Genomic DNA, 23,376 nt, shown 5'->3' on the forward strand with positions numbered 1-23,376 from the left:
GGGGAATATCTCTTTTTATCACTCCATAAATCACAAAATACTGTCAAGACAACTCATGGCCGGAGTTCACGGCATTTTTAAATGTCCCTCGCAGATAAACACAGACTGGCAGAATATCCGGTCAAGTGACACTTTTGAAGGAATCACGTCGTCAGAAATCGACACCTTACCCATGAGAGTTCGAGTTTAGCTTCACATCGGCTTTTCTGTTTTCACGACTGGTTGCTAATACAAAGGATATGACCACATCTGGACCCGACAGACTTCTGCCGGAGAAGAAGAGCTTCACAACAGTACCTCATATGCCTGGGTAGAGACGAGGCTGGCAGTGCTACGAGCCGGTTTAGAAAGCTGCATTAGAAAGTGCATTTAGGAGTAAATCAGAGAAGCAAATTAGTTTGATAGAAGACATGTTAATGAGGCAGCAAAAACTCTCGAAATGGGTGAAAAAGCAAAAGTGTGTTGCCTTAAATAGCATTTTAAATCCTTCTCCTCAGCCTACTCTCACCTGGAAGCTAAGAGGTAGCTAAACCAGACGAAATGCAGACTCCAGAAAGACGTGCTGACATGCTGGACACTACTAATAATGACATTACTTATACACACACACACGCAATGTACGCGTAATGGGATCCTTAAGCACTCATACTGACAAGTGGCATCAGAACTTCTGCTCCTACTCGCGTCCAGCTAGTTCGCCTAAATGGACTTGATCCCAGGCCACTTCTCTGTAGCTGCCTCCCGCCACAAAACAAATAAAACGCGAAGAATTTATTTCCCTACAGGGATCAATAAAAGTCTAAATTTCATTCCACACCCATACTTCCAAGTGTATACGTCTTTCCCTTTAAATTCCCCCCCCCGTATGCTCTATTTATATCGCTCCCTGTGTCCATCCATCCGTTAAATCAATACGCATATTGCAGATGCTTCCAGTCAAGACTATAGTATGAATATTCTTCACACATTTGTCATGATCTCGAGAGTTTGTTGGGAAGAAACACACACACACACACAGAGTAGCCGTGGCAGCGTTTGAGGAACGTATAGGTTGTAATTTATCGTTAAGTGGGGTCCATAAACCATTTCCTTATATCAGAATGCGACAGGGGGTTATTTATCACAGATGCGCACACACATGCGAGCGGAAACACGCATACATTTGTCAACTCTGCTGAAAAGGCATTCTATTCTATTAAAAAGAGGGAAAGGTGCCGAGTTAGTCAGATATCCAGCTATGAAGTCAGAGAGCAAATAAATTATGGAAATAGTCTCTGACACGCTCACGTCCTCTTGCACATTCACAACATGTCTGATTTACCCTGGAGTGTTTTAAGTATGCTTTTTTTATGCAGCCCAGTTTCATCATAACTCAGAGGTGGAGGTGCTACTCGCATTCATTTATTTCAGAATTAAAAACAGAAAAGGTATCTACGTACGCACAAATACAATTTAACAAGAAAGAAAGAGAAGAAAAGCCATAAATGCTTCTTCGTTAAAACATAAGTTGAGTTGTTGAGACGACCAACGTGACGTAAAGTCAGAAATACAGAGTAAAGCGAGATGGAAAATGCACCGGGAGACCTTATGTGATGGTGTTTGTACTCGTGTGTGCATGTACCCGCTATCCGTAAAGAGGAACTCGAGGTGAGTCATGTAGACCTCCCACAGAGGAACACTGTAGCGCTTAGCCAGAGACAGAGCAATTCTGTACACGCCAACCTCCAGAGTCCTGGATGCACACAAACACAAAGGAAGAAAATCATCAGATTCCATCTCATCAAAGCAGAAAGGACACTTCCACTCAGATGCATATCTGGCACACAAATATTTCCAACCAAATAAAGCACACCTTTTTGATTACAGGACGTCTTTTTCTAACCGCAATTATTTCCGGCAGAAGGCAACTAGGTCGACTATGCAGCGGTGATACAAACGGTACAGCTTCCCACACACGCGCACTTACTCAGTGAGGCCAAGGATGGTCTCCTTCTTGTACTCAGAGTCTGAGCTGAAGCGTTGGACGTCCACGCCGCGGCCCAGCCCTTGCAACACCTGGGCCTGGGTGAAGTCTGTCAGGCGCTCGTTGTACATCTGCAGCTGGTGGATCAGTTTCTGCACCTCCTCCGGCCAATCAGAGTATGAGGACACGTGCTGCGTGACCATGCGGATCAGCTCCTTTGGGTCAGCCTAAGGAAAGGGGAGAGAAATCTCAAGTTTACAGACAAAAAGTGAGGTAAACATGATATATACATATGTAACTGGTGTGTGTGTGTAATATGACACATCTGGAATTCTTATCTGAGTGTTTTCGGGTTCTAGTGACAAAGCGATCCATTTTGGCCTCAGTAGTTGGCTGATGGGAGCGAGAACAGGCTCTAGGCACAGTTGGGGGGAACCTGACAGAGTCAGTGTGTAATATGCGGCCTTGTGATTGGCTCAGCAGTGATAGGGGCGGGGTCTTCTGTGTACAGGAGGCTTTGATTGACATTTCTCGGGTTAATTTATGTCACTATTAGAATCAACTGGCTTTTCCCAGAATGTAAATGGATCAACTCACTGTTTTAATCACACCTGTAGATTTTGTCCCAACATATGACCCAGAAACTGAATTAACGACGGTATTTACTCATAACCCTCTTTCGTTCGATCATTTTCTCATAACATTTGAATTTAAAATAACAGATTACACTGAAATTGTTGTTATTCGTTATGACAGACACTTATCCGATGATGCCGTAACTAGATATAATGAGCTAATTTCTTCACTGTTCACCTCAGTGTCTTATGTCAGTGATGTGGATGACTGGCTACTTGCTTCCACTGCCAAGCATAGGTTGCGCTTAAAATGAAAACTCAATAACAACAACAATAACAGATGCTAATGGCCTGAACAGCAACACTGCTTTCCAGTAGACCGTTAGGGTTAGGGTGCGTGTATGACCTATACCTAAAAGAGGTAGATTTCCATTAATGTGTAACAATGCTCAACCTTTATCAGAAAAAGAATACAGGTAGGCATTTTTAAAAAATAATCAGCATCATTAAGGCAAGTCGTACTCAATGCTATCAGCGCTAATTAACGGCAGGTCTTTCCTAATTTGGTCTTCACTGCATAACTCTCAACTTCTGAGTGAACGAATACCATCATTAGCTAAAGGTTAATGCTAGGTCATTTGTAGATTTCTCGTTAAAATGTGTTATTATGGGAGAATCTTTGAATAAAAAGCTGAAAGATCAGTGGTAAAAGTCTCAGTTATTATACGATTCCAAACCATTGGATTAATTAACTACTCTGAAAATAATTGAAAGTCCGGTCAAAAATATTTTGAAGAAAATCAATAGATTAATCAGTTAATTGGAAAAACTGACGGAGTAAGTACTTGCAAACATAATAGTTTTATATAACACAAGGATTTATGGTATCTCTCCTATATGACAGTGGTACCCTGCAGATTCTATTGTTGCAGATATCTTTATGCACTCTTTCCCAGAATGTATATATACATATTTTACGCTCAAAATAAAAAAATATTCACTGTGAATTAACCCAATATTCACAATAAAGAAATATCAGGGTCTAACTAAACAGGCTCCTACTTCTTTCTGTTTTACTGATCATACATCAATCAGGCATAACATTATGACCACTGACAGGTGAAGTAAATAACACTGATTATGTCTTCATCAACAGGCAGTAAGTCAACATTTTGTCCTCAGAGTTGATGTGTTTACAGAAGGAAAAATGGGCATGTGGGCGGATTTGAGCGAGTGTGACAAGGGCCAAACTGTGATGACTGGATGACTGGGTCAGAGCATCTCCAAAACAACAGCTCTCCCGAGTCTGTACTGGTCAGTATTTATCAAAAGTGGCTCCAGAAAGGAACAGCGGTGAACCGGGCGACAGGATCATGGGCGGTCAAAGCTCAGTGACGGTCGCGTGGAACGAAGGCTGGCCCGTGTGATCCGATCCCACTGACGAGCTACTGTACTGTCACCGCTGGTTTCTGATAGAAAGGTGTCAGAGTACATAGTGCATCGCAGTTTGTTGCATATGGGGCTACATAGCCACAGACCATTTAGGGCGCCCATGTAGACCCCAGTAAAATGACAAAAGCGCCAACAATGGGCATGTGAGCATCAGAACTGGACCAATGGAAGAAGGTGGGTGGTTGGATGTCCAGGTTACCAGAGGAACACATGGCACCAGGATGTAGTATGGGAAGAAGGCAAACCAGGAGAGGCAATGTTCTGCTCGAAAATGTCGGTTCCTGTCGTCCACTTTGACAAGTGCCACCTACCTAAGCATTGTTGCAGACCATGAACACAGTTTAATGGAAACCATATTCCCTGGTGGCTCTGGCCTCTTTCATGACAACAAATTTGAGGTGTTGCCTCCAAACTCCCTAGATCTCAATCCCACCAAGCAGCTGTGGGATGTTCTGGACAAAACAAGTCTGATATGTGGAGGACCCACCTCCCAGCTAACAGGAGTTAGTCTGATGCTAACACCTTGGTGCCAGATACCACAGGACACCTTCAGGAATCTGGTGCAGCACGCGCCTCGACAGGTCAGGACTGTTTCATGCAGCAAAACGGGGACTTTTTAAACATAATTCTCACGGACGGAGGTAAGGAAATCACTGTTTTAGCCACGTTTGGCCGAATGCAAACTGCCCTCAAGGCTTATCATTAAACGATGTGACACACTGAGCTTCAAACGCCCCGCGCCGCACGGCTTCTAAAGCTTCACAGGTCTAACACTGCTTTGCCGTGACAAACTAATGAGGCTATTTTCAAAAATGGAAGTAATTTTCAAAAATCGGCAGGAAAAGATACCGGGCAGAGCAACTTCCGCGTCCTCGCTCCCGTGATTCTGCCTCCGGAAAGACACTGACTGCTGCACCTGCGTTAAAACAGGCAATTTACTGTAAAGCTTTTTTCCCTACATGTCAAGAAATTATGGGTAAAAGGAACCATAGCTGCCGCCGCGATTGAGGCCCATGGGGAATAAGCTCGTGGACACACATTCATGATTTAGAGCGTCGTGCAGAGGGAGAGCTTGGTGAACGTTGTATCTCTCTCATCAACTCTGTTCTAATTAAATGAGCTCCTGAATTTGGTTTTTGGCATCTTATATACTGTCGCCCAGCAGGCTGAGATGGTTTATTTGTTGATCTTATTTGCATAAGGTAATTATGGCTGCTGGAAATATGTGAGCTTAAAAACAGAGGTGTGTGTCTGTCTTGGGTGCGTGTCTCTGTTTAGATGTGGCCTCGGCGGTGGTTAGTGTGGCAGATTCGCGGTTCAAAAGCAGGACAGGAAGGAAAGTGAAGAGCAGCGGCAGAGAGGGGAGAATATTAAAAGTACAGCGAGTCAAGATATGAAGTCAGAGGGGTGAACCGAGACATGAAAGAAGGAAAGTAATGGAGGGGAGGAGAGGAGACGAGGTAAAAGTTGAGGTGTTTGTTAATGCTGCCACCATCTTGGACACTTTTTTTTTTTTCATAAAAGGCAGAATGACATGTAGGGGAGGACCACGGCGAGCGAGAAGAAAGTCTGCAGAAGCTGTGACGGACAGGCCGATGTTTGAAGAACATTACTGAAGTAAGGCTTTCATGATGAAATACTGCTTTATGCATTATGTCCCTCACTCCGTCTGCCATTCATCTGTGGCACTGGATTATAGTCCCTACCTTGGCCGACACCACTTTTTCCACGCTTTTCTCAACATTCTTCATCCCTCATTACTAAACAATCTCTGAAATGCTTCTTCTTTCTGATTAATATACTTTACAATCACGGCTGTACCCTATTTTTCTTTCCCGCTCCTTGCTTATTTATTACAAATTATCTTAAAAAGCCACGAGTGGTGACGTCAGCAGCTGCCGCTGGCTCTTTTTCTCGGCTGCTTCTTAAGAGGGAACGGTGTAAAAATAAAAAGTCTATGTCACAGTCTGGAAATCTTTTCAACCACGCCTGCGCTCTCATTTACGGCCTTAATTTCCCATGTTATTACGTCTCGGTCGCAACTCTGCGCCCGTGCAAAATCCCTTTGCCTGTTTCCCGGGCTGCCTGGGTAAATAAAATAAACGAAATATGTTTGTAGCGACTCCTTTAATTGAGTTTGTCACTTGTGTTGTGATTAAATATTAATATTACGCCTTTACCAGTTTTGCCTGCGGATGCTGCGTCTGTATAACTCGCACAGACAACTTGTTCTATGGAAAGATATGCAAACATGTTAAATCCGCATCAACAAATCTCAGTTGGGGTTGAAAAGCCTGCCTGACTCCACCTAAAGCTGGGTTTATGCTCCGCCGTCAAATGTACAACTCCCCCAGAAGTGTGAGTACAAGTCGAAGCAAAATGTAACAACTCTGATTTATGTCCACGTATCTCAGTAGATGGAAAAGCACAGAAGATTCTAACTCCTTCATCTCGTACCCAGGTGTCTCTTTACTGTTTCAGTAATTTCAGTGGAAATAACTTTTTTTTTTCAACGTTTATCAATCATGAGCTCTTGGTCCCAATTGTCCTTTGTCTGACGAAACACAGAACGTCATGTAGGCTACAGGCTCTTTGTAACTCTGTTTGTAACTTTGTAAGGTTGATTGAAACAACGGTAAAAAGAAGAGCCGGTCCGCCCGTTTCTCAAAGCAGCCCTGATCCTTATTATGCCAGACACGGCCCCTCGCATCAAATCCAGCCCCCTGTAAAGTTGTCATGAGTGGGGATATTAGCTACAGAGATCAAGAAGGTTTACTAGGTTGTAAACATCTTCTGGGCATTTCAGCATGGAGGTCTATGGGGATTAACTCACTATCGGATACAGCTTCAGGCAGTCATTTGTGAAACTGCGATTTTTTGGCATTTCCATGTTGGCTTCATTCAGCCCGGGAGGAAGCCGGTACAGCTGTGGCTGACCGGAGTACGACGTAGGAAAAAGTCACACATATCAACACACAGGTGCTGGGAGATTTCAGTTTTGGCTGAAAATGCGGTCTGAACATCAAAATCAGTATTGCTACTAATCATTGACATGTCCAAGGGTCTAATAATCTCCCCAAGAAAAATCCATGGTGCATGTTGAATATATTTCATTTTTTTTTTAAATATATTTGTAATGCCATCACAAACACTGATATATAAAGGGTTAAAAGTCAGAAATGAATCAAACCTTTGGCATCTATGATTAGGACTGAAGTCGAATAAAAAATGTATTAAAAAAAAGTAGAAAAAAATAGTAACATATGCTGTTTTTGGGGCTTTTCTGAAGAGTACGCTTTTATCCCTTATTTGTATCAACACTTGAAAATTGAGTATTATGGAATTTTAGTTTTTTTAGTTTAATTTTAGTATAATTTTAATCAATGGATCAATAGAAATATCAACATTTGCTAAAATAATTATATATATACACATATTTACCAAATATGACAGCAAAAAGTTATAAAAAAATAATAATATCAAAATAAAATGGAAAAGGACAATTTTGCCCTAATCTGGTCATGAGGGTTTAAGCACTAGTTTATACATTCAGTACATTTTCTAAAGGAGTTTGGGATTTTGTGACAACACAATGTTGTGCTGGGAAAGTTTTAGGCCAGGCGTTCATTCACGTACCACCCACCTGGACGGGCCCAGACACCCCCATAGCAATGACACTCCCCAAGCATCCTCATTCTCACTACACGATATTAGGTCATAATGTTATGCTTGATTAGTGTGTGTTATCCATGAATTAATTATAATTGGTGCCAAAAAAAAAAAAAAAAAAAAAAACTGGCCCTACGCAAATATAATGTTTTCCAGATTCGACACATTCTTTCTCCTTTAGTGTGATAATAATCACATAAAGGTTACAGGGAGGTTACCGTCATGGCGTGCCTCTCCAGAGAGTAACCTAGTAATGATCTTAATGAGTCGTATTTATGTCATGCCTAACACTTAGCAATACAGTCAGTGGCCTCATTAGCACCAATTCTGTAAATGGTGTATACAGCATGTGCGCATAATTATTTAGAAGGCGAGGGGGTAAAGAAAGCAGGCATCCGTTTTAAAAGAAATAATCACTTCATAAACAGGCTCGGCAGCGCCGTGGGTCATATTCCACCGTGGGGGACTGATCACAACAAAGACACAAAGCTGCCAAGAAGACCGCAAAGACACAGGCAAGGTGGGCAGGAGTAGTTTAACACAGACAAACCTGAACATCTAATCAAAGAGCCTCAAACATCTCCAGTCGGCTACAACAGTGCATTTATTAGAGTTCATATTCCTCTAATAGGTTGTTTTCTGCAGTGACTCTGTTGATGGGGCTCCCATGGGGCAAAAAGCAAAAAAAAAAAAAAAGACAAGGTTTTGACTGTGGTACAAGTGCACAATTTGTACCAAAATACGAGAGGCAAAGTCGCTGGATTTGTGGTCGTTTTGTGCGTTGGGGGGAATTCACTCGATCTCAACTCATCATTTCGCTCAATTCAGCAACAGGGAGCTTGCTCGATTGTCCAGCGCTTCCAAGGTCAGCTCCCGCAACTCACAGTTTGAAATCCCGCCGCCGCCATGAATCGAAAAGCATCTGCAATCACCGCAGGCAACGGGCAATGTCCCGAGATGTGGCCGAAGTGCTGTTTTATCACGGTTTCTCTCTCTTTTTTTCTTTTTTTTTTTATAATCCTTGCCACCGACAGTCTCTATCAAGTGATTTTTTTGATAAACTTTTTCCTCAAATTCTTTGCCCTCGGCTTGAATCAGAAAACAAATTTATTAAACTTAATACGTGCGGAGATATTCTCTCCACTCCACTGACCCCATCCGAGGGTATGAACTGAAAAATAAAGCACCTAACAATGATTTGTGGGCTTTTATTCTAAAGCTAACGGTCGTAATGAGATGTGCAAGCGGTTTTTCTGGATGATATACCCCAAGTGGGCTCGATTGTGCATGTTTTAAATGTTGTGCCTGTGTGTGTGTGTGTGTGTAGCATGAGTGATCAATACTAAATAAGTGAGAGAATAGTGACTGCAGGCAAAGACAAATGGTTGAGTGAAAAGCCTGAATGTCTTTAGTCAGCACATCGCTACAGCTGCCGCACGTTAACAGCTACAATTACCATAAGCTAAGTGTTATCGCACACACACACAATTAAGGAAAAACTCACACATTAAAAAAATGAATTAAAAAAATGACAAGCACAGGTAAACAGACCTCAACACTTACTGGCTATTTTTTAATATCGTGTAAACACCACAAACAGAACAATTACGGTAAAGAGCACCTCTGTTTCGCAAATGAGCACTTTAGCCAGCATAATGAAAATTTCCAGTGCGAGCAAGTGGCAATCGGCTCATTATGCCTCTGGGAATAATGGAAACCCAGCCTCCGTAACGCGGAGAAATGCGTCGCTCCCGTCATGCCCGGGAGCCATAATCAGATGGGAAAGTAACGGTTACAGACCTTGAATGTCAACAGTGGGCTTCAAGGAACTGGGGGAGGAAAGACGTTAAAGACTTCTTCACCCCGTAATAAAAGACAACCGAACGAGGCCGGCACGGGAATAGAAATATAAAATGAAACAAAACTCTTGATTAAATAAACCTGAACATAGGTGTTAAATGTTAAACGGTGGCAAGCAAACAGTGCATCAATACCTTTCAGAGTGATGTGTCAGTGTAATATTGAGAGAAGTGAGGAAGTGTATTTTCCCATGGCTGGACTAAACATATTAAATGTGAGAGGATTGCTCTCAAATGAACCTTAGACTAAATGAAGTTTGTAAAGTGAGTAAATGTTTCATTTCAAACTTTACCAAGAGGTTAAATAGGCATCATCAGCGTACTGCCTGTGTTTCTCGCCCTGTCTGCATTCTTCAACAATTAACGTGGCAAGTAGTTGTAAGGATTATATTATTGCTGAGTTCCATTCACCTGTCTGAAAGTCTGAAGTTTGAAAACTAGAAGGCCGTGTCCATGAAAGCTCTTGCCTTGTCTGAATATGACTTGGTATCTTGATATTGAGTGCAGAATGAAATTAAAGTTTTATTTATTTATTTTTTTTTTTAATCTTGATATTAGTGCTATAATATAAAACTAAATTTAGGCTATTTGGGATAAAAACTGTAAATCAAACAAATGACTTGAACCGACTCATGAGTTTTTTGCTGGAATTATTTACAGTGATGAAATTTACAAGGCCACACGAGGCAGAAAATTATAAAAATTGTTTTGTGTAAATACAGAAAAAAACTACACTAAGCACCACATCCCGTTTTGGTCTTTGCTATTGTTTTTAGCCGCTGTTAGCACGACATGGACTTGTAGTTTCCATGTAACACATGAAAAACTTAAATAACACTGTAACAGTGTTTCAACATATGTATGTGTAAAAATACTGTCTGTACGACCAATTTAATACAACAAAAGATAATCAGAACTGCTAATAAATGGAATATTACAGGAGCTTTTAGCTACTGTTTACACATGGGGCGGCCATCTTGGAAAATCAAAACGGGGGCAGTGAGGTATTCTGGCTTAAGAAATACATAAAGGTGGATCAGACCCCATGCAATTTCTTTGTAATAGAACAATAATGGTTTTAAAGACCAAAGTGGGTGTCTGTAGGGGTAACCACTTTGGGGTAACCACTCAGTATTTTTTCTCAGTATTTTTTCTCCAAACTAATTTTACAAAGTGGGTAAAGAGGTGGAGTTTGAGTGGAGCTGTAGGGTAGTTAGCAGCCCACCAGGGCACTTTTATAATGTGAAATTCTGGATAAAATACAGGTGAGTTATTTAAACATTCAACCTACATACGGGTGTCACAAATAGGAAATATAACTACAAGAAAGTTTTTCATTGGAGGAAGTGCACCCTTTAGCGTTTCTGTGTCGACTTTATTTTTCAGCCCTGGAAGTTGCTGATTGTTTTTTGCACGTTAAATATGTTGATGTGTTTTACGTCACAGTCTAAATACATGTATGTTCTGTCATTTATGTTGCCACTGAATTGGCTATTGACCAAAACCTCGGTGTCAGGAATCGTGTCAGATGATTCAAGGGCTACGTTCTGTTGTGAAAGAGCTAAAACACAGTCACACAGTAAAAGGGTCACACACAGGAGGCCAGTTTTGCCACAGGGATCAATGAAGTGAACTGAAGCTCTACGTGGTGCCTTTTATAATTCACCGTATTGTTGTTTGTTTAACTGAAACCTATTGCTGTAACTGTAGCAAACAAATGAGACCAGGACAAAGCTTCTGACAAAGAACTCTAAGCAGCAAAGACTTCAAAATGAAATCTCCGCATGTCGGCCCACTGTCCTACTTAAAACCACAAGGACAGCACACTCCCAGTTATACAATTTCTGCACAATCTGATCCGATGACAGACAAGGTTAAATCCAGCTGCACTGTAGGCTGTGAATCTTATAATATATCTAGTTATTGAACAAATGTACGATGTGAATGCTAACTTGACAGTATTCAGATCATAGTTATGCTTTTAAAAGCATAAATGTGAAGAAGTGATTTTAAATATGGCACTGTACGAGCTGATTGGATAAGGTACCAACATAACTGATTTTGCATTGGAGCTTCCTTCCAAACTATACAACTGTTATTGTAAAAACACTGATCAGCCACAACAACCCCACTGAGGGGAAAGAAATACCACTGAACATCTGGTAAGGAAGGAGGAAGGAGGTCATAATGTTATGCCTGATCGGTGTATCTGAGATATGGGGAGAGTGCTGGAGTTGGAGTAGTGTACTGTACATATAATATTTGTGAATGTACGTGTGTGTGTGTGTGTGTGAGGCGGTTATTGTCGAATATAAAGAAGCATTTATCGTGACGGGTGTTCTTACATTTTGTCACCGTGCATTTGAAAACGGAGTTAACTGATACGAATGTTTCCCTCACATCAACTTTTAACGTCGTCTCCGCACGCAGCCTCATTTCCTCCGTACCCGCGCAGCAGAAAGAAAACAGGCTGCTCGTCGAAAGGCTTTAAAGACACATCAAACACCTTTCCTAAACCCTCGGAGAGTTCTGTTCCCATTTGCAACTGAATGACTTTCGGTGGCTTGAGTGTCTGGTGTCTTATTGCTTGGCTATGAAATTATGTGATAGTGACAAGAGAATTGAAAGAGCGTGAGAGTTATTGAGACAGTGTTACCGCTCTTCAAGCAGAGTGGGAAACACTTGGAGACAGCTTGACACGCCACAACACACAAATACACCATCCGCTGTCACAGGGAAACAGATCTAACGCGCATGTTAGCCTGCAGTTATACATAAGCACCACACACAAAAAAAAAAACCAAAAACAAAAGCATGCTTCCACACATAATTGTATAAAAATCCATGCTCGGGTAATGTAACATGTTTTGTGTGTTTTTTGTTTTTTTTTTGTTTCAAACCTAATTTGCAATGCAAAGCGTGCGCATGAAATAGAGATACGAGCAACCCTGTCATACATATCTGAAATTACATATCACACTATGTACAATGTGTGCCCTTAAAAGATAAGAGAAAGCGAGAGAGCTGAAGAAAGCACAAGAGAAATCCAGAAAGCATGCACAGTCAAGATAGTATTGTGAACGGAGGAGCCAGAGATTTTGAAGAGCGAGACGGGCTACGGGGGAAGAACAGGAGGAGCGGAGGAGCTACATAATCTGGACAGAAAGAAGCGTCACGGATACACACAAGCCAGAACTGTCCTTCCAACAAAGCAATTCATTTAACTCAATAAGAGAAACAAGGAAGGATGAGAAACACGTAGAGGAGAAAAAAATCGAGGGGGGAAAAAACATCTTGTGAATGAGGCGAAGGACGAGAGAATTCAAAAGGGTTTCTTCCCCCCTTGCGTCTATCAGAGTTAAAGTCGCCATCAGCAAGAGCCGAGCGAAGGCAAGACCTGGAATGCAATGATAAGAGGCACTCAGTCTTTAAGTAGGAAAAAATAAAATCAAGGAAATGACAACGAAGAAACGAGCTAAAAGTGAAAGAACAACTGCCGACGTGTTGAGTGGAGGAGGAGAAGCTGGATATATTTTAAGTTAATGGACTTGAACTTCACTTGAGGCAGGAGGTTGGGGAGTGATTACCACCATTAGGATGCAGCCAGGATGTGTGTGTGTGTGTGTGTGTGTGTGTGTCAGTGCGTGGGGATGAGCGTGTGTGTGTGTTTCCGTTGAGTGTGTTTGGTTGGTCGGCGTGAGTGGGGATGTGCGCGTTCCTGTGTGCAGTCCTGACCTTGAATGTCAACTGGGACACACTTATCCACTCCTTCCGCTGGCCTCTTTCCCTCTGCCGTTCTTTTATTTCAACATTTTACCTCCCTTCTTCTACCTGGACTAAAACCCATGAGAGACAGCGGTCCACTCAAGGAAAAGGTCAGAGCCATTTCTTCTCTTATTCTCTGCCAATCAGCGCCCCCCCACACCCCCACCCCTCCCACCAACACCCCTGCCACCCCTCCTCTGCAGCCTCCTCTTCCTCTTTTCACTCATATTTTTATGATCTCTTGTCCTTGATTATTTTCTTAGTTTTCACTGCAAAGGAAAAGGGATCATGATGCGACTTCAACAAGCATTAAAATTATATGTATGACATTTCTGTGTTATTATTTTGAACAAATTCAGTAAATTTGCACCTTTTCTTCGGCAAAGAAATTATGTTAACACTGCGAATAAAACCGATACTGATACGTGTGCAAATGCATCCACACCTTCCAGGGCTGGTTTTAGATTAAAGCACAAGCTCAATGGAAAAACTATACTGATGTGTAAAATGGTAATCATAGTTATTTCCCCAGTTTCCCAGATGGCTGATTATGTTGATTCTTTTTTTTTTTTTGCATCCTACATCACTGTAAGAGCCTTTTGTCATGTCGGTTTGCCTGGAACAATGCTCTCCGCTCATCTAAGAAGCCAAAGAGTGTTGCACATTTCAGCCTCGTCAACAGCAGCTGTAACGTTCGCAATCCCGCAATCCTGCTGTGACAACAAAATCATGCTGGGCAGCGAAACATCTGCAACAAAACTAAAACTACAACTAAAACTGTTATGTCATGTTAAATATAAATAGAACTAGAGAGGCTGCTGATTACAGCTAGCCTGGCGTAGCTATCCTTTCAGAATACGTGTCTGGTAACATTCCACTGGGACATCATTATGGGGCGTGTTTCGACCAATATGGAGAAAAAACAAATCCTCTGCATGTAAGTGGATACTCCTATAACCAATCAGAGCCATTTTGTTGTTAACTAAAGCCCGCTTCACGTCGACCCGCATCGAATGACCCAGCAATCCACCCGGGACTTTTATCGGCTCGGCCCGGCTTCGCTGTGAACAGGAATGCTGCGTCGGTCCTCAAACCCTAACACTAACCCTATGAGGTTGATGTACCTGCCTGTCACATTTTGATTTTGTCACTGTACGGCCTGTCAGATTGTGTCATTGTAGAAGCTCCAGGGCTGCAAGCAGCTCAAAAACAAAGCAAAATTTAGGTCAATGCCCATAAAAGCCCGATCTCTGAAGGGCAGAGATTTTTGTCCATTTTTTTTTTTTCAATCACAGAAATCAAATGTGTTGTTACACGATCGATCACGATCGATCAGCCCTATGTCATGTTAGGGAAAACGCACCGACTCGGAAATGCATGTGCTTATATACAGCTTGTATAGCTATACAACATGCTTTTTTTAATGATCATGGCAGCGCACTGGGAAGACCGTGAGATCAGCGAGCTGCTCTGCACTCGAGGAGAGGAGGAGATCGGGCACCACAGGCCAGAGTGATTTATTTGACTCCAGGACTTCTGGCGATGTGAAAGCGCACCAAAGGCAGGTTGACCCGGGCCGGAAAATCCCGTGTCAACCCGCTATTTTCGATGCAAAAGGGGTATCAATAAACTCAACGGTGCTCAGATGACGTGTATGAGTACACCATTCGTACTTTTCTGTGCATTAAAGCAGAAAGATCTCCCAAACACTCTTGTTTATACTTCTTTAAACCAATCCCAATCATAGCATTCGTAGCATTCAACTGAAGGGTAGGGGAAATGCCCTTCCAATGGGTTCTTCTCCACACAAGAAATAACACTGATGAAGAGCTCACTGGACTCATTAAAATCTCAGACAACTTGAGAGCTGCATAAGCCTTTCATTAAACCAACACCACGCACGGCTGCATTGGTCAAATCAATGTCACTGATGAGTTGGGAGTAGCGAGATGTTGAGAATGTAATCTTTGCAGAGCTTTACAAGCATTCACTGAAAGAACCAAGCAGGTGCACCTTATAGAACATGTCCAACATGTAGTCAGATACCTTCTCCTAAAGGCGACTAAACAAATTGGAAGACTCAGAAAGCAGGAGGAGGATGAGAATACCAAAATGGTAGGCTGCACATACACAAGCATGGATCCATCCTGCCTTGTATCAACAGTTCAGGCTGGTGGTGGTGTAAGGAGTGGGGTATATTCTTTTGGCACACTTTGGACCCCTTAGTACAAACATGGTTTAAATGCCACAGCCTGCCTGAGTATTGTTGCTGACCATGTCCATCCCTTTATGACCACAGTGTACCCATCTTCTGATGGCTACTTCCAGCAGGATAATGCAACATGTCACAAAGCTCATATCATCTCAAACTGGTTTCTGGAACATGACAATGAGTTCACTGTATTCCAATGGCCTCCACAGCCACCAGATCTCAATCCAATAGACCATCACCTTTGGGATGTGGTGGAATGGGGAGATTGGTACAACCAATCAGAGAAACAGATTATTTAACATATGCTTCTTGATAAATCCCTAGTCCTTTTTTTCCCCACTGTTTGTATATTTCCAACACATTCCTGATTACACTGGACTAACTTTTACACTTTAACCATAAAAGCATGTGTGGATCAACCTCAGGTATCTTTGTCATGTTGTCAAAAGTCTGCATTCGCTATTCTAGTTTTAGCATCGGCAGAAGAGCACGGGTGACACAGTGTTAGCTCAGCACATTTAAAATGCCTAAAATGTTTCCCCAAGTCACTAAGGCTTCAGGATTTTTTTTTTCAAAGCCCAATCATCTCAAAATATATCAATATTTCATGCACTCACACGTATATACTTTGGATTGATATGTGCCTCTACCTTGTGTGCCTGACCATCTTTAATTCATACATTTTTTTTTTATTGTGCAGGGAATTTGTTGCTTCTGCAGTTCAGAAAGGCGACTTTATAATAAAGAGAGAATGTAACATTATTTTTATCAGCACATGTCATGTCAACTACAAGAAGAACGGAACTTCCGACAGCTTCCACCTCAGCACGACACCTCAATTCACTCAAACGCCCACGCACTGTCCCTCATACACAACACTGGTATTCCATGCTGACCTGGTAGAGAGTGTGGTTCTTGTCCTTGAAGCACGGCAAGAGGCGAGAGTATATCTGCAGGGAGTAGTAATAGGCAGCAAGCTGGAGTGACAAGGCAGAGTGACACTGCTTCTCAAAGCACTTGTTGGCATCCAAGACCTGCATGTATGGATAGAAGAAGAGCGTTTGAGACATGTAGTCACTGTGGCATTTTAAATATTCACTCAATATGTTAGATGAAGGAAAGAAAGAAAAATGTTCACAATCTGCTCAGTTTGTAGCCCACTAGTAAACCAATAGATCAGTGTTATGAGCTCACAGCGTATTAAAACATTGACTTAACTGGAATAAATCTGGACTCGTGGTGTCATGTCAACCCGTGCAAACCCACGCACTCAGTTTGTCAGTGATGTCAGTCTGATCCCAATGGACTTAGCAAGCTTCCCAGGAAATATTTATGTAATATTCAGTACAGCAGTTCAGTATTTCACTGTTGACGCATGAGAGATTTCCCTAGTTCCTCTTGAACTCGGCCTAGTGCCGTATGCAGTGGGCGTTTTTCTGTTTTGCACTTTCATTGACAGCTGACAATGGATTGGCAGAGGAGTTACACAACGTGTGAGGTATGTAATGTTGAGTGAACTGAAGGAAACATACAGTATACTGTTGTGAGAGATCACAATGTGATGCTTTCCAAAAACCAATGGTGCAAACTCTTTACAGAAGAATAAAAACTCAGCAAAGCATATGGATTTACTCAGTTTTGCCAGTCTAACTAAATTCCAATCAGACTTCATTCTAACTAGGACCAGTGTGTGTGTGTGTGTGCGTGTGTCCACCTACCTGGGGCAGGGCCAGTAAGTAGGACAGAGCCAGCATCATGTCCCGGGGAAATGCATCATTGGCCAGCTGCAGCAAAACTAGAAGGGATAAAGGGAGGAGGGGGAGGAGGAGAGAGGTGGGAAAGAAAAGATTTTAACTAAGGCGCTGAGGATTAGCAACCAACCCTCCCCTCTTGGACAAGTCTCATCTTATGCTGAATAGAGGAGACAGAGCCTGTCAGGATACACCTCTCCGTGGGCCAGACAAAACACTGGGACGGGTAAAAATAGAGGCAGACGAGAAGAAAGGGGGGTTGGGGGACAGGCAAATCAAGAGGCATCGTTAAAAATCTCTATACTGAGGGATTTGTTTGTCCTTGCCATGACCACTGTGTGCATGTCCGGATGCGTGTGTTTGCGTATGTCGAGTACAAATGTGAGCTGGTTGTGTCCATGCATAGTTTCCTCCGCAGAGTAATCACTTGAGCATTTTAAAGTTCAATCCCCTGAATTCCAACTCAGTCCACGCGTAGCTGTCAACCGCCAAGACAGGAAGACGAGTTTGATCTTCTGAATCCTAAACTTATCTGTTCTAAGTCATCAATTTAAACCAGTGATCAGACCATTCCAGGCCACGGCTGTGTAGCGATTCCAAAATTCAAATGAACTTAAAATGTGTGTATGTTCATAGATAATATAAGGCAGATAAGATAAGGTAGAGTTTATTATTATTGTAAAGTCATGAAACTGTGACACCTACCACCCAAGGTGCTAAGAAACAAATTGAAAAACACGTAAGCACTCAAATAACTAAGTAGGTAATACAGATAAATCTATACAGACCCCTTAACTGTTTGTAAACTATTACTGTTTTTTTTAGGGGCGGGGCTTAGCTGGAGGCAAAATATCTCAAACACTAGCTTGTAAACAATGATTAGTATGTTTCAACAGGCTGTTTTGACAAGAATGGACAAGGAAAATGCACATTTAAGAGAATATACTAATACATTCACTCTCCAAGACCGAGAGTGTTATTTTGAAAAGTTGACTCTGACTGATTGGAGTACATTCACCTAACCCTACACTCTCACTCACTGGATGGATGATTTCACCATAGGAGAACACAGACGTGTCTGTCTTTATCAAGTGAAGCCTCTCCAACAAAGCTATTAAAAGAAGTAAGTGGAACCACTGCAGAGGGTAAAGTAGTAAATGCAACTTCTGCTTGGACACCCCTGAAGCACAACTAATGTTGCATTAGTCCTTAGTTAGCATTAGCATTAACAAGTAACAGTAATCCCCCAAATAATGATTAACTTAATGTAATTTCACTCACAATTTAGTCCGACACATAATGGCATCCAGGCTGAAAATGATGATGCATTACATATTAATCTGACCTGATATGAAGGGTGCACATTTTTTTGCCTTTTTGCCTTCAGCTAACGCCCTGACGTCACAGTGATGTAGGCAATGAAGGGGTCTATACAGTGGGGGAAATAAGTATTTGATCCCCTGCAGAATTTGTAAGTTTGCCCACTTCCATAGAAATTATCAGACTCTGGTTTTTATGGTTGTTTACTGGTTATGGGTATAGACAGAATATCAGTCGAAAATGCATAAAAAACACACAATCTAAAAGTTATAAATTGTTATGTATTTTATTAAGGGAAATAAGTATTTGATCCCCAAGCACAACACAAGTCAGTACTTTGTAGAGAAACCTTTGTTGGCAAGCACAGCGATGAGACGTTTCTTGTAGTTGGTCACCAGGTTTGCACACAGCGCAGGAGGGATTTTGGCCCATTCATCTTTACAGACAGTCTCTAAATCCTTCAAGTTTCTTGGCTGCCTCTTGGAAACTCGGAGCTTCAGCTCCCTCCACAGGTTTTCGATCGGGTTAAGGTCTGGAGACTGACTAGGCCACTCCATGACCTTAATATGCTTCTTCTTGAGCCACTCCTTTGTTGTCCTGGCAGTATGTTTTGGGTCATTGTCATGTTGGAAAACCCACCCACGAGGCATCTTCAGTGTTCTTGCTGAGGAAAGAAGGTTTTTGTCCAAGATGTTACAGTACATGGCTGCATTCATTGGCCCCATAATGCGGTGAAGTTGCCCTGTACCCTTTGCTGAAAAACAGCCCCAAAACATGATGTTTCCACCTCCATGCTTAACCGTGGGTATGGTGTTCTTTGGGTCATACTCACGTTTTTTCATCCTCCAAACACGGCGGGTCGAGTTAATGCCAAATAGCTCAACTTTGGTTTCGTCAGACCACAGCACTTTCTCCCAAGCCTTCTCTGAGTCATTTAGATGTTCACTGGCAAACTTAAGGCGGGCCTGTACATGTGCCTTCTTGAGCAGGGGGACCTTGCGGGCACTGCAAGAGTTCAATCCATAACGGCGCAGTGTGTTGCCAACTGTTTTCTTGGTGACGGAGGTCCCAACTGCTTCCAGATCATTAACAAGCTCCTGCCGTGTTGTTTTAGGCTGCTCCCTCACCTTTCTCATCATCATCCTCACTCCATGAGGCGAGATTTTGCGGGGAGCTCCAGACCGAGGACAGTTGATGGTCCTTTTATGGGTCTTCCACTTGCGAATAATGGCACCAATAGTTGTCACCTTCTCACCAAGCCTTTTGCTGATGGTTTTGTAACCTATACCAGCCTTGTGCAGGTCTACAATCTTGTCCCTGACATCTTTTGACAGCTCTTTGGTCTTGCCCATGGTGCTGTAGAAGTTGGAATGTAAGAAACTGATTCTTAGAGCAGGTGTGCTTTATATACATGACGAGTTAAGATCAGGAGTATTGGTAATTAGTTGACTGAGCACAGCTGTGTGCCACATGCGCACCAGCCAATCTGTAGGAGCCTGAATTCTAAGTGAATTGTTGAGGATCAAATACTTATTTCCCTTAATAAAATACATAACAATTTATAACTTTTAGATTGTGTGTTTTTTATGCATTTTCGACTGATATTCTGTCTATACCCATAACCAGTAAACAACCATAAAAACCAGAGTCTGATCATTTCTATGGAAGTGGGCAAACTTACAAATTCAGCAGGGGATCAAATACTTATTTCCCCCACTGTATATCAGCACAGATTCACTACTTCAGCCTGGTAGTTCTTTCTCTTTATATAACAACTAAACAAACTCCACATTCTCTCACTACAGTGAATATCAATAGCAGAGCTGGAACAGTTCAATTAATCAATTACGCATCTAATGAATATTAATTAAAAAAAGCATATTTTGAGAAGCAATCATTTGAATCCTGTTTTTCGTCGCTTTCTATTCTAGCATATTCCATCTGTTTTGGTTTAGAGTTAATGGATTTAAATGCTGAACAGAAACAACACAGAGTGTGCTCCCCAAACCAACAAATATCTAATGTAGGCTATTTAAACTTTATTGTTATACAGTTGTATGCATGTATTATATACATACAACTGTAATGTAGAAAGACTAAATTGTGTGTAGACTTAGTTATGTAAGCTAAATGGGTAAAAGTAATTTGCTTGTCGCCTCATGCCTGGTAGCTAACAGTTGCTCGCTAGTGGACGTTCGAGGCTATGATTGCCCAAGTTACCTTCTTGTGCATTTCCCCATGCCAAATATGGGATAAATATATTTCTAGTGTATAAACAATGCTAGCTCTTCATGTCTTTACCACTTCTATGTGAAAAGGAAATAGAGACGCTGGTGATCCATCTGTGATTAGTAGGATGTTTAAGCACGCTGGCTCACTGGTAGGAACCAGAGAGGTGGAAGATGTTTTCTAATGGCAAATGTTCGGGGTCACATGTCAATCAGCCGTATCCCATTGGTCGCCGCCTCTATCGCGCCTCCTCAAAGTTGAAATTACTTCAATATGAAACTCATCCACTTTGCATCAGCAAACGTTTCTCTTCTCTATCGACGCTGCAACTGACTGCATTTCATTAAAATTCCATGGTCTCTTGTCGCCACATCACTGCCAGTCTCTTCCTGCATGTATGGCCCTCATCGCTCAGGGTAGGAATCCAGACTAAAGCTCAAGCCCTTCTCCTCAATCTGCCAAGATTGCATGAATGAAGCATTAAACCTGCTGCGTCATCACCGTCTGCAGTCACTTTTAATGTTCTGCAGCAGTGAGCGGATCCTCGGCTTACCCTCCGTATTTCATCGAGGGAAGAGAACTTGTGTCAAAATCACACATTTTAAAATGAAGCATTATTTAATATTCATACCGACAGTTCTTTTTCTTTTTTATCATTTCAAGGTGAGCTAAGTATTCAAATCCAGTTAGAGTGTGGAAATGGGACAGAGATCTGTTTTATTTATTTATTTATTTTATTTTAATTATTTTTTTGCCCTACCTCTAAGGCTGATGGGATTTGCAGTCTACCTTTGGATTCAAACAGCTCGCAACAATCACACCCACCCACAACTGCACTCGTACCGTTACAGCTGAAAATTTGTAGGTTTATTAGATGAACACCAAACACTGCAAGCACACACACGCCCTCAGTTAATCACTCACTGACTCACTCCGAGGAAACAACGGGAGAGAGCGGAGAGAAGCAGACAGAATCGCTTTGTAGTCCCGGGCCCAAGGAGAACAGAAGCCGGAGCCGCTGATAAGAGCCCGAGACAAAACGGAACAGACAGAGAAAAGTAGAGCATGGACAACGGGAGAAAGACAGAGGAGGGGATAGAAGAGACGTTCGCCGTAGAGCAGAGCGCGCGCTGATGTGCGTATGCGCACACGAGGGGCGCCTCACACCTGACGGGCACACTTGGAGGCTCGCCTGGCGCTCGTGCGAAGCAGGGGAGGAGAGATGCACCACTTTAAAGAGCCGTAACAGCTCTCTTAAGCACTGTGCCCACCCTCCTCCTTCACTCGTTTTTCCTCTCCCCCTCCTCTCCTACCCCCCGGGTTTCAATGAGCTACACCTCAGAAGTAGCTGATTACACGCCTCTCTAAAGCTACTGATACCATCGGGACAGGAATTACCAGAGGGGTAAATACATACATACACACACACACACACACACACACACACACACACAGAGTAGATAACCCTGACTTTAAAGCATAAAGATGAGGGGGGGTTTGCAGAGAAAGTGATAAAGAGACACCACACTGAGGAAAGGCTGGGTGTGTTTGTGTGTGCACGTGAGCACACACACACTTGCTCCTGTGTCAGCTAAAACAAGCACATTGTTAGCAAGACAGTGACTTATTACTATTTCACCTGAGCAGGGAGCGCGTTACAGTCCGGGTCAAAATGCAGCCAGTAACAGCACTCCATCCGTGCAGGTAGTTTAGAGACAAGTGTGCAAATGTGTGTCTTTCCATCAAGCCTGCGTCTCACTCAGTTCAATCCCATTGAGTCACTTTCCACTCGTGTCCTCATTAATTACCTCCGTCTTATCCGGGGCCAGCTAAAAGAAATCAATATATTTATTTTCTTAAAGGCCATCTCCCAGTTTGTTTGTCTTTTTTCCTTTTTTTTTTTTTCCAGCGCGGCGCCCCGACACGCCAGTCATTAATCGAAGGTTGTTATCGGGCGCGACGCCGTCCGGGCCGAGCTTTTCTCTTTCTCGACACGTCGCCGTTTGCGGCGGCTCCGAAGGGAAGGTGACTTTTAAGGAGAGAGATATTCACCCGAATGACAGCGGCGCAGACGCAGACAGAGACATCGGTCTTGCCGCGAGCGCGTGAATGCGTTTATGCGTGCGCGGAAGCTGATATGCATATGGAGGCATGGGCCGAGGCGCGTGCCGTTTGCTCAGAGTCCACGCGTTAGTATTCACGGACACGCGGGCGCACAAGTTTGCTCTTTATTTTTGTAGTGGCATTGATTCTGGCGAGCAGCTGCGATCCATCACGCGGCGTGGCCTTGATGTTTTGACTTGATGCTATCTCGCCGCAGTGATGCGCCATTATTTACTGTTGCCGCGGGATGCGTGAGGCTACATTAATTAATCAGTATGAGGCTTTTCTTCCCATGTTGTCTCCTCGTCCACCACCACGTGTTGGGCTCCCTGGCCAAGACGGATGAGGGGAGGAGAGGGCAGGGCGCGGGGAGGGAGGTTAACCCCACAGCTGAAAATACCACAGCTTCACTAAGACGGAGCACTGAGGTAAAAAGTCAAGTTTAATACTCACTTTTCTCACTGACAAAACATTTAGT

At 42.7% G+C, this 23,376-nt stretch overlaps 1 protein-coding gene across 1 annotated transcript in view; it reads right to left on the reverse strand.

Moving 5' to 3' along the window:
* nbas (NBAS subunit of NRZ tethering complex) overlaps positions 1-23,376 on the reverse strand; it is a 169,059-nt gene that overhangs the window by 67,316 nt on the left and 78,367 nt on the right. The window contains exons 40-43 of the mRNA XM_047573656.1: positions 17,214-17,290; positions 16,392-16,529; positions 1,967-2,190; positions 1,622-1,732 (exon numbers count right to left, since the gene is read on the reverse strand). Of these exons, the coding sequence (XP_047429612.1) occupies positions 1,622-1,732; positions 1,967-2,190; positions 16,392-16,529; positions 17,214-17,290 (550 nt within the window). The remainder of the gene's footprint in view (positions 1-1,621; positions 1,733-1,966; positions 2,191-16,391; positions 16,530-17,213; positions 17,291-23,376) is intronic.

This window comes from Mugil cephalus, chromosome 21, assembly GCF_022458985.1.
Source record: "Mugil cephalus isolate CIBA_MC_2020 chromosome 21, CIBA_Mcephalus_1.1, whole genome shotgun sequence".
NCBI classification, from domain to species: Eukaryota; Metazoa; Chordata; class Actinopteri; order Mugiliformes; family Mugilidae; genus Mugil; species Mugil cephalus.